The 12,099-nt window shown below is 43.9% G+C and overlaps 1 protein-coding gene across 2 annotated transcripts in view; it reads right to left on the bottom strand.

Annotated features, from left to right (window-relative positions):
- The window catches only part of COMMD8 (COMM domain containing 8), a 46,674-nt gene that overhangs the window by 20,298 nt on the left and 14,277 nt on the right, over nucleotides 1–12,099 (bottom strand). For both annotated transcript variants that reach the window (XM_033946112.1, XM_033946121.1), the window contains exon 2: nucleotides 11,009–11,164. In XM_033946112.1, the coding sequence (XP_033802003.1) occupies nucleotides 11,009–11,164 (156 nt within the window). The remainder of the gene's footprint in view (nucleotides 1–11,008; nucleotides 11,165–12,099) is intronic.

Below are 12,099 nucleotides of genomic sequence, written 5' to 3'. Positions count from 1 at the left end.
ACCGCGCCTGCGCGCGTGCCTTCCCGCCCGAACTAGGGGGCGCATCTCCTGAGAGGATCCTCAGTTCAGATACCTAGCCAAGAAGCCAACCAGGGGAGGTGGGAGGGTTGTGGGAATATCTGCCTGCTGTCCCTGGATAACAACTGTTACGGTAAGTAACTGTGCTTTATCCCAGGACAAGCAGGCAGCATATTCCCACACATGGGTGACCTCCAAGCTAAGGAAAAGGGGATGGAGGGAGTTGGCAATTTACGAAAAAAGATTTTGCAAAACAGATTGGCCAAAATGGCCATCCCTCCTGGATAAAGTATCCAGACAATAATGAGAGGTGAAAGTATGAACCGAGGACCAAGTGGCAGCCTTGCAGATTTCCTCAATAGGAGTTGATCGGAGGAAAGCTACAGATGCCGCCATAGCTCTAACTTTATGGCCCGTCACTCGACCTTGAAGAGGAAGACCAGCCTGAGCATAACAAAAAGAAATACACGCAGCCATCCAGTTGGAGATGGTACGCTTCGATATAGGACGACCCAACCTGTTTGGATCAAAGGATATGAAAAGTTGAGGAGATGTTCTGTGAAGTTGAGTGCGTTGCAGGTAGAAAGCCAAAGCACGTTTACAGTCCAAGGTATGAAGAGCCGCCTCTCCTGGGTGAGAATGAGGCTTTGGAAAAAATACAGGTAGAACAATGGACTGATTGATGTGAAATTCTGAAACGACTTTAGGCAAGAATTTAGGATGAGTACGTAGAACAACCTTGTCATGGTGAAAAACTGTGAAAGGTGGATCAGCTACTAGCGCTTGTAACTCACTGACACGACGAGCAGAAGTGAGAGCGATGAGGAACACAGCTTTCCAAGTGAGATACTTAAGATGAGCTTTGTCAAGTGGTTCAAAAGGAGGTTTCATAAGTTGAGCTAAAACAACGTTGAGATCCCAAACCACAGGAGGTGGTTTACGAGGAGGATGGATATTGAGAAGGCCTTTCATAAAACGAGAAATCATAGGATGTGCAGAAAGGGATATTCCATCCAAAGGCTGATGAAAAGCAGCAATAGCACTAAGGTGGACTCGGATAGATGTAGTCTGAAGTCCAGATTGTGATAAATGAAGTAAGTAGTCCAGAACTGATGTCAATGAAGCAGCTCTGGGAGGTAGATTATGAGTAGAACACCAAGCAGAGAATCTTGTCCACTTTTGACCATAACATTGTCTAGTGGATGGTTTTCTGGAAGCAAGTAAAATCTCTTGAACAGACGGAGAGAATTGAGAAAAGTCTGTTAAAGAGAAAGGTACCAAGCTGTCAAATGTAGAGACTGTAGATTGGGATGAAGCAAAGCTCCTTGATTCTGCGTGAGAAGAGAAGGAAAAATTGGTAGAAGTAGAGGCTCCCTGGTGCTGAGTTGAAGTAGAAGGGAGAACCAAGGTTGCCTGGGCCACCGAGGAGCTATCAGAATCATGGTGGCATGGTCTGATTTCAACTTGACCAGAGTCTTGAGAATTAGAGGAAACGGAGGAAAAGCATAAAGGAACTGATTCCTCCAGTCCAGGAGAAACGCATCCGCTTCGAGACGTTGAGGAGTGTAGATGCGGGAGCAAAATTGAGGCAGTTTGAAGTTGAGAGGTGACGCAAACAGGTCTATCTGTGGAGTACCCCAACGGGCAAAGATTTGGCGAAGAGTAGGAGAATTGAGTGTCCATTCGTGAGGTTGTAGAAGACGACTCAATTTGTCCGCCAAACAGTTGTGTTGACCTTGAATGTAAACTGCTCTGAGGAAGATGTTGCGGGGAATCGCCCACTGCCATAATTTCAGAGCCTCTTGACAAAGGGAATGAGATCCTGTCCCTCCCTGTTTGTTTACATAATACATGGCTACTTGATTGTCCGTACGTACTAGAATCACCATGTCGTGAAGTAGATGTTGAAAAGCTTTGAGAGCATAGAATATCGCTCTGAGTTCCAACAGATTTATAGAACACCTCCGGTCTGCTTGGTTCCAGAGTCCCTGAGTGCAAAGACCGTCCACATGGGCTCCCCATGCGTACATTGACGAGTCGGTTGTGAGGACCTTTTGATGAGGAAGAGGATAAAACAGTAAACCTTTTGAAAGATTCAAAGAGAGCATCCACCAACGGAGAGACTTCTTTAAAGAAGGAGTGATGGAAATCAGTCGAGTTGGTGGATCCACTGATTGTTGCCATTGCGATGCCAGTGTCCATTGAGGAATGCGAAGATGAAGCCTGGCAAAAGGAACCACATGAACTGTAGAGGCCATGTGACCGAGCAGAATCATCATTTTTCTTGCTGAAACAGTGGGAAGTTGGAAAAATTGTTGAGAAATTTGAATGAGTGCATCCTGACGTGGTTGCGGAAGGTATGCTCTTAGATTGATAGTGTCCAGAGTTGCTCCTATGAACTGGAGAGACTGAGAAGGAGTCAGCTGAGATTTGGGAAAATTGATGTGAAATCCCAGACTTTGTAGAAAAAGAATAGTCTGTTGGGTCGCTACAATAACCCCTGTAAGAGAGGGAGCTTTGATGAGCCAGTCGTCTAGGTATGGAAATACTTGGAGACCCTGGTTGCGAAGAGCTGCAGCTACAACCACAAGGCATTTTGTGAAAACCCTGGGGGAAGAAGCCAGTCCGAAGGGGAGAACTCTGTATTGAAGATGAAGATTTCCCACTTGGAATCTGAGGTACTTGCGAAATGTTGGATGAATAGGGATATGAGTATAGGCCTCTTTGAGATCGAGGGAGCACATCCAATCCCCTTGATCCATCAAAGAATACAGAGTTGGCAGAGTGAGCATTCGAAATTTCTCTTTGACTAGAAATTTGTTGAGAGCTCTGAGATCCAAAATCGGTCGCAAATCCCCCGTCTTTTTGGGAACTAGAAAATAACGGGAGTAGAATCCCGAGTTCCTTTGAGATAGAGGGACTTCCTCTACTGCTCGAAGAGAAAGAAGAGCTCGAGCTTCTTGGAGAAGAAGAGGAAGATGCGACTGGTTTGAAAGACACTCTCTTGGATGGCGATCTGGAGGCACCTGAAGGAGTCGAAGAGAGTATCCCTCTCGTATGATGGTAAGAACCCAGAGATCTGATGTTATGAGCTCCCATTGGTGATAAAATGTGGACAGGCGACCCCCTATGGGGAGGGGAGAATTTGGAAATAGAGAAATTTGAATGCTCAAGTTGAGATTGTCAAAAAGACTGAGCAGGCTTAGTGTTAGCAGGAGTCTGAGATTTTTGTTGTCGTTGTTGAGGAGGAGGACGACGAGCAGGAGGTCTAGAAAAAGCAGGAGTTGTTTTCAGTGGATAGCGACGTGGAGTTTGTTTGAAACCTCTAGTTGGTGCAGGTTTAGGTTTTGGACGGATGAGGGAAGCAAAAGAGCGCTCATGTTCTGAAAGACGCTTTGTAGCTGCCTCAATAGAGTCATCGAATAATTCATTCCCTTGACAAGGAAGATTAGCCAATCTATCCTGAAGGTTAGGATCCATGTCCACTATCCTCAACCATGCTAATCTACGCATGGCTACCGCAAATGCTGAGACTCTAGACGAGAGTTCAAAGGCATCATAGGAGGCTTGTAGCATGAAAAGTCTCAACTGTGAAAGAGTCTTAAGGATATTTTTAAATTCTGAAAGACGAGTAGTAGAGATGTCTGGGTAAAAAGAAGACAAAATCTTTAAAAAGTGATTGAAATAGGACGTAAAAATGTAATTATAATTCAAAACTCTGTTTGCCATCATAGAATTTTGGTATAAACGTCGCCCAAATTTATCCATGGTACGGCCTTCCCTACCAGGAGGGACAGAAGCATAAATTTTGGAGGGATGTGCTTTCTTCAATGATGACTCTACTACCAGAGATTGATGAGAGAGTTGAGACTTTTCATAGCCTTTAGATGGAACCGTCCTGTAACGAGATTCCAATTTAGATGGGATGGCAGTGATAGAATAAGGAGTCTCCATATTGCGAGTGAAGGTCTGCTGGAGAACAGGAGTCATAGGCAATCTGAGTGACTCTTTAGGAGGATGGGGAAGCTCCATGTCCGCCAAGTACTCAGGAGTATATTTAGAGTCTGAATGAAGGTCCAGCTTGAGGGCCTGGCCCATATCAAAGATAAATTTGGCAAAAGAAACTGATTTTGGGTCAGATGATTCTTCAGGAGAGCCACTGCGAGATTTGTGTTGTACTGAGTAGGATGGAGAATCCTCTCTAGAGTATGTGGAAATGTCTGATTCCATACGCACAGTGGGAGAAGAAGCTGTACTGTGAAGTGGAGTAAGAGAATGTTTTCTCTTCAGACCCCTGGATGGAGAAGTACCCGGTGTACGAGGCACAGACTGAGTCGAGGTATGTGGAGAACTGTCCCGACGGACTGGCTTCGATGGGGTTCTGGATCGAGAAGGGCTTCGAGTGGAGGCTCGATGTCGAGAACCCTGCTTCGTCTTCGAAGAACGAGACAAAGAAGCTTCGGTATCCAACGGCGAAGATTCCCTCCGAAGCTTGGAGGTCCCATGTCTCGAATGTTTCGACCGATGCTTCGGAGGAGGTGAGCCCGGAGACGACTCCGATGAAGAAATGTTTTTCGGTGTCCGGGATCGGCTTCGAGAGACTGGAAGCTCCGGTTGAGTCACAGGCTGGTCAACTCGAGGCAAGGTCGAGGACGGGACCAGTTGAGCCACTAAAGAAGTAATTTGAGAGGTGAGGATAGATTTTAACATGTCCTCCAGCATCGGCACCGAGACAGAAGGTTCTGACCTCGTATGTGCAGCAGTACGCTCCGAAGAGGGCGACCTCGAAGGTGAGTATTCCCTTATCTTGGAGGTACGCTTTGAAAGTGGTCGCGCCGAGGACTCTGGTGGCTTCTTGGATACGGCACCTGAAAGAGAACTCGGAGACTTACCCCCCGTAGAAGGCTTCGTGGAAGTCGTCGTCTTCGAAGTCAACGAAGGAGAAGAGGTCGAGGCCTTCGAGACCGAAACTCCAGCCGGAGTCTGGGTCGAGGCCTTCGAGACCACAGGCGTCGAAGTCGTCGGAGTCGAGGCCTTCGAGACCGGAGCAGCCGCCACGGTCGAGGCCGGCTCCGAAGATTGCTCCATACCAAAAAGTTGGAAAAATTGAGCACAACGCCGCCGAAAAGCTCGTGGAGTGAGGGTAAAGCAGCGATGACAATCTTCTGGGGAATGAGAGGAACCCAGGCACTGTAAACAACGGCAGTGGGGATCGGTGACCGAAATCACCCGATTACACTGTCGACAGCGTTTAAACCCGGTAAGAGGCCGGGACATGGAAAAAATAAAGTCCGTGTCGAACGAAGGAGCCTAGGCCTAGGCCCAAAGCTCGACGGCCGAACTGAAAGAAAAAAGAATAACTTTTTTTTTTTTTTTTTTATAAGTAAAAAGAAAATAAAAAGAGGAAATATACACAGCGACCGACTTAAAATTAAAGAAACAGCCGCGGTGATGAGAAGGCAATGCTGCAGAGAAAGAAAACGTGTCTTCTTGTCTCCGCGGAAATAAACGAACTGAGGATCCTCTCAGGAGATGCGCCCCCTAGTTCGGGCGGGAAGGCACGCGCGCAGGCGCGGTGCAGCACTCGAAACTTCGAGATCTTCAAGCAAGTTTGCTTTCGAGGCTGTCCGCTGCGGGGCTCCGTCGGTGACGTCACCCATGTGTGGGAATATGCTGCCTGCTTGTCCTGGGATAATGCCACTACTGCCCTCATTTTCTAAAATGTTCATGGAACCATGGCTAAGCCAAATGGCATCTGCCAAAACTGACAGCACTGCTCGATGAAATTAGCGAAGATAGTGCAAATTCGGTGTCCATAGGGAAATTGTAAATATTCTCACAGTTTTTCTCTGGAAATGTCTAACTCTGAGAAACTAATTTACCAGAATGAGATCCAGTCCCCTTCTGACCAATTCCCCCATCTTAGGCACTATGAAGTAAATGGAATAACTTCCCTTAGTTCCGGAAGAACTAAAACTACTGCCCCGAGTACCAGTAACACTTAAAAGGGGTCTTGCACGAACGTAGCCTTTGGAAGCTCAATACATGGTCACTCTAAGAAAGAATCTGAAATGGAAGGAGGATTCAAAGTTGTAAGCATCCTGAAAAATTCCCAAAGCCCCCTGACCTGACATCATAGTGTCTCCCCCCTCATGAGAAAGCATAAAGAGTTAACAGAGGAAGTGAAGACCCCTTCAGAATGAAGAGCAGACAGTCGGGGAATGACTGGACTAGAGCTGTAAATTCTGGAAGAAGAAAGAAACTTTCCCAGAAAAAAATCCAGCTTTGTGATGTAAGATGGAGTATGTTGGAATTCTGAAAACTGTACTAAATCCATGTAATGTTAGCTAAAAATTTACTGCCTTTAAAGTGAAGACGTACTAGATGTAATCTAGAAGCTGCATTGACCGCCCCATGGGAAACAATCTGCACCCTAATTATTATCAGATAAAACTCACATCCCTAAAGAGAGCTTCAGGGATGATTCCAACAGCCACATAGCCATTTGCTACTCTGTGGGTTTGGGAGAATAGGTAACCTGTCCCTGGTTAGAAGGAGCCACACAGCTCTTCCTGCCAGTTTGAGGAACTGTCTAGCAGGTGCCATGAGAAGATGGAAACCTGAGAAATCTGTGCGAGAAGCTTTGAAACTTGTAGTCCCTGGCACACTAGAAATAGAAAAGACAATTCAGGAATCAATTCTATAGTGCTACCAGACACACACAGCGCTTTAGTGCTACCAGACACACACAGTGCTGCACAGAGGCACAAAGAAGAAGAAAACCTCTAAACCTACATAGACTCATCCTTCAGGGATACCGAGAGACAAGAAGATACCCATATGAAACACAAGGTACTCTCATGCCGCTGACATCACTGTACAGCGATTTGCCTTCTGCCAACCCATAACGGCAAAAAAACGAGATTGGGCGGCTGAGCACAGGGCAGAATCTCTATCTTAAGCACCATGAGGCATAACAGTATAGTCGCAATTAAAGTAGTTAACTCTTTTCAAGCAGAGAGTGGGGAAACACACACACAAGGTATATCACAGCAACAGAGGCAAAAACTGTTGAAACACTCCTGACGCGTAGAACCCCGAAAACAGGGAAGTCCCAGGATAGTGACCTAAGTCAACTGCAAAATAAACTCCGTGAACACTGCGGCGCTCCACTAGCGCTGGAGACCCAAGCGCATGCCTGTTTCATGCTGAAATGAGCTGGCTCTATCAGCATTAAAAACCTACCCGGAACCAACCATTAAAATATTTTTCCCACTATCATGGAATAAAATGCTTAAAATTAACATTAGAGAGAAATAAAGGAATGCTGCTTCGTTCTCAACTTAGGAAAATAAGGACATGCCTCTTGCACTCAGTAAGGAACCGGCTATGGGAAGAACACACCTGGAGCCATCCAAATATTTACCTCCACCCGGCCGCGGGAACTGCCAAGCAAAGTCCACCTCAGGGAGAAATCCCACTACCGCTGTGGCGCTGCTGCCAGAGTATGAAAACAAGTGCGCACCTACAACATGCGGGAAGGCACTAGTTCTGTCAACAGAGCTCTATCCATACATCCGAAGCCCTTTACTAAATAAACTTCATACAAATGTAAATTTACTTGTCAGTCACTAAACCATTTCCACAACTCTACAAAATATAGCGTTTGATAAAAAACTTATTCCTTCTGTAGACTCACACCGAACCCGCAGCTCCACCACAACCAGAAACCAGAAAAGAAGTGCAAATAAAACATATACTCACAACTTTTTTGATAGTGCCGGGAGATGCCGGTTGCTCAGCACTACGAGGACAGAATTGTTTAATAGTCACTGTGGTCTTTTTTTTTTTTTACATTGAAGGGAAAGAAGAAAAATCGAGACCCAGTCAGACCCTCTATCATTGGAGGGAGGGTGAGGCAGGGACCTGGGGGGGCCCAGGTTTAACCCTTAAAGTCGGCACCGTTCAGCCGGACACCCCTGTCTCACTGAAGAGAAACCTGAACAGGAGAAATAAAATTGCCATCTCACTGAAGAGAAACCTCAACAGGAGAAAATAATTTTCCAGTCACAGCCAGAATCCAAGAGCTAGTTGAATAGTGACCATCACCTGCTGGGAGATAGAGCATACTGAAGATGCAGGAGGCGTGCCAGCCAATAGGACCATCTGTTAATCAGTTTCTCTATCTCCACCTGCTGACCCACTGGTCTCTGGATTCATCTGCTGCTGTTGCTAAGGAAACTTTATTTCCTGATTATTGGCATGTCATGGCCCTTCATGAATCTTTACTACCTAAATAGAATTTGACAGGGACATTCACCCCCAAATTCTTTTTATGGTACCTTAAGTTGTACATGCAATTTGGTGCATACACATAATTTGCATGCACAACTTAATTGGCCTAATCAGCACCAATAATTGGTAATACCTCATAACTAATACTAAGAGGCACTAATTAAAAGTTATGCACATAATTTGGAAAGTGGGTTCAATAAAAATACACCAATTCTAGGGTGTGAATTTGAAAAGGTGTGGTCAGGGGAGGGGCATTTGCAGATCATGGGCATTCATAAAACTTATGTGCACTGTTATAGAATACACTCAAACCACACACAACTTAGGCACAGGCATTTAGGTCTGGTTTTTGCTAGCCTAAATGGGTATCCCTAAAAGTTATGCAATGTACTTGAATTGTGCTAAGTGCTGTTCTAGTCAATGCTGATTCTTTGGTGCTATATACAGAATCAGGCCCATAATATTTATACCCTGCTTTCAGTTTAGGGGGTGAAGAACTTATGTTCATGACGGAAGATCGGGACTTGGGTGTGATTGTATGTGATGAACTTAAGGTAGCCAAACAGGTTGAAAAGGTGACGGCGAAAGCTAGAAGGATGCTAGGTTGCATAGGGAGAGGTATGGCCAGTAGAAAAAAGGAGGTATTTATGCCTCTGTATAAGACTCTGGTGAGACCTCATTTAAAATATTGTGTACAATTCTGGAGGCCGCACCTTCAAAAAGATATAAAAAGGATGGAGTTAGTTCAGAGGAAGGCTACTAAAATGGTGTGTGGTCTTCGTGATAAGGCATATGGGGACAGACTTAAAGATCTCAATATGCATACTTTGGAGGAAAATGGGAGAGAGCAGATATGATAGTCATTTAAATATCTACATAATATAAATGTGCACAAGTTGAGCCTCGTTCATTTGAAAGGAAACTCTGCAGTGAGAGGGCATAGGATGAAGTTAAGAGGTGAGAAGCTCTGGAATAATTTGAGGAAATACTTTTTTATGGAAAAGGTGATAGATGCATGGAAGAGTCTCCCGGAAGAGGTGGTGGAAAAGAGACTATGTCTGAATTTAAGAGGGCTTGGGATAGGCACGTGGGCTCACTCAGAAAGAGAAAGAGATAATGGTTATTGTGGATGGAAAGTCTTAGATGGGCCATTTGGCCTTTATCTGCTATCATGTTTCTATACTACCAGCTTGATTTTACAAGATCTTTTCAGATTTTACATTGGAGGTGGCATTTCTTACCAGATTGATTGGGTTTATTTTTAATTCTACTACATAATAGAAATATAGTGTATTTTCTCCCTTCCAGAAGATGGAGACAGTACAAACTAAGTATAAGACTTCTCTCTAGATACTACATAGCTTTAACTGCCTGCAGCCAATGTGGATGAGCAGCATCGGATAATAGTCATCATGCTTGATGAGTCTTGGCAATCTCGGATTTTAGCGCCAAGTAGACAGCTTACCTCCTGGAACATCATGTCTAGTATGCAGATGGAAGCTTCTGTACCCTTCAGAAGGGAATCGCCAACCACCACTGCCTTATGCCTCCTAGTGGTCATGGATCCAGCAATTTTAGGGATTTCAAGCTCTGGTCCTTCCTCTCCCTGGAATGCTCTCATCTCTTCCACTTCCACGGCAGCATACCTTTTCTTCAGCTCAAGGGCGGGTGGAGTCACAGTACCAATCTTGCAGTGTTCCATAATCTGAGTCCAGCTGTCTTCACTTAGCACAGCCTCTTCTTCCCCACTGCTGGAGATTTTTGATGCCTCATGAACCATTTCATTGATGTACCTCTCATTCTCACAGATGCTTCTCAGTCTTATCACCTCCTCTCTCAGTTCCTTTACTTCCTTAATGAGGGATTCAAGCTAAAGACACTCCCTCTGCCTGGATAACATTTTCTATCTGCACAGAGACAAAAGCTGTAACCTGAGCAGCAGCTTTGGTGACACAATGTTACAAAGCCATAATATGATTGCAGAAGTACTTACACCTGGAAGAAAACAGAAAAATCCTACCAAAGCAATGTCCTATTCCTGTTGGCTGAAGAGCCAAAAAAAGCTCTGCCTTGGAGTAGGCAGGTGGGAATTAACCTTAAGGGTCACCTGTGGAGCATAATCTAAAAGAAAATCCTCAGAGTTCAGTCTCAAACTAAGAGGCTGAAATCAGCCAGAGGTCTCTCCTCAAGGAGCGCTTTTCAGTTAGGTGAGAGGATTCACACCCCCATGAAATATAACACACTTGGCCTGACTTTAAGAGTTTTCCAGGCCTCTCTATCACTTACTACTCCCTAAAGCCTCAATAATAATAATAATAATAATAATAATAATAGTTTATTTTTATATACCGCCATACCCATGCGAGTTCAAGGCGGTTTACATTGAGTTACATTAGGGTCTGTCCTAAACAGATCCAAAGAAGCTTTTTAGTCAACAGCTCTCCCCTGAAGCAAATATATGCAAATTATATATGCAGTTCGCAGGTTGCTGTGAAAATTATCTTTAATGCTGAGCCTCTACAACCTCTGTCTTAGAGCCAGGCTTACTGAGAGTTAGGCACTAGGTCAGCATTCCTTCCCTCAAGGGTCACCTGTGGAGTCTGATCTCTAAGAAAGTCCTCAGAGTTCAATCACATCCTAGTAACAAAACTGATATGTTATATACCAAGTTATGTTAAATGTACAATTTGCTTACCTCTTCTTCAGACATATTTTGACCAACCATCATTTTGAATAAGGTTGCTATTTCTTCAAGAACTTCAAGCCATTCAGTCAAATTCCATAAGCTGCCATAGTCCTGATACTGCGGTTGTGTGCGACCACATATGCCATCAATTATTTTATGAAGGAACTAAAAACAAATGTCAAAATGTGATAAAGAAAAGTTTTTCCTGGAATTTTCTAATTTTCTCTTGTGACATCATTACACTAAGGGTCTCTTTTACAAAGCTGTTAGTGATTCCTTCATGGCAAATGTGACACTGCCCATTCAATTCCTATGGGCTGCATTGCTATTCTGGGACTTGGTACTGCAGCTTTGAAAAAGGGGTCCTAAGTGTTTTCTTTAGCTGGCAGGTTTACAATATGAATATTTGTTCAGGTGTTAGGGTGGCTGCCTGTAGTAAAAATCCTTGAAACGTCCCCTGTAGTAAAAATAAATTGATACGCGTCCCCATTTAGTTTAAAGATACAGGGCAGAGAACCAAAACACAGAAAAGAAATTCTGCATGACAACAACATGCAGATTTTGTTTACATATTCCACATTTCATATTCCACATAGATCAATGAGGTCTTGTTAAAATGTTTATTTTATTTTTATTTTTCCTCTAACTCTACTTTTCACTTCTCTATTACCCTCCAGGTACTTTAGTTAGATTGTGAGCCTTCGGGACAGTAAGGGAATTTTTCAAGTACCTTTTCTTATTTCTAATCTTAATGTATATTTTCTGTAAACCGCTTAGAACCTAACGGATGTAGCGGTATATAAGAAATAAATTACATTACATTACATTACATTTCTAGTAACCTGACTCAGGCTGACCTTCACACCTGATGTTCCTAATCTCTAATCTATCCACGGTCTCGCATGTATTGTTTAAATGCATCTTAGTAGAAATTTATTGAGTCAGCAGCCAAATACTTTTACAACATGAAAAAAAAATGTGTTGATATTTTACAAATATAAACTCATAATGCTAAGTGGGTCAGCCATATCAGGTATCAACATTTAGATATGCTTGTCATGTCAAAAGATGATGCACCAAATCTTACTTTTTGGCAACTG

This window comes from Geotrypetes seraphini, chromosome 1 (assembly GCF_902459505.1).
Source record: "Geotrypetes seraphini chromosome 1, aGeoSer1.1, whole genome shotgun sequence".
Lineage (NCBI taxonomy): Eukaryota > Metazoa > Chordata > Amphibia > Gymnophiona > Dermophiidae > Geotrypetes > Geotrypetes seraphini.
The sequence above is the reverse complement of the archived record's forward strand: the minus strand, read 5'-3'. Positions and strand labels throughout refer to the sequence as shown.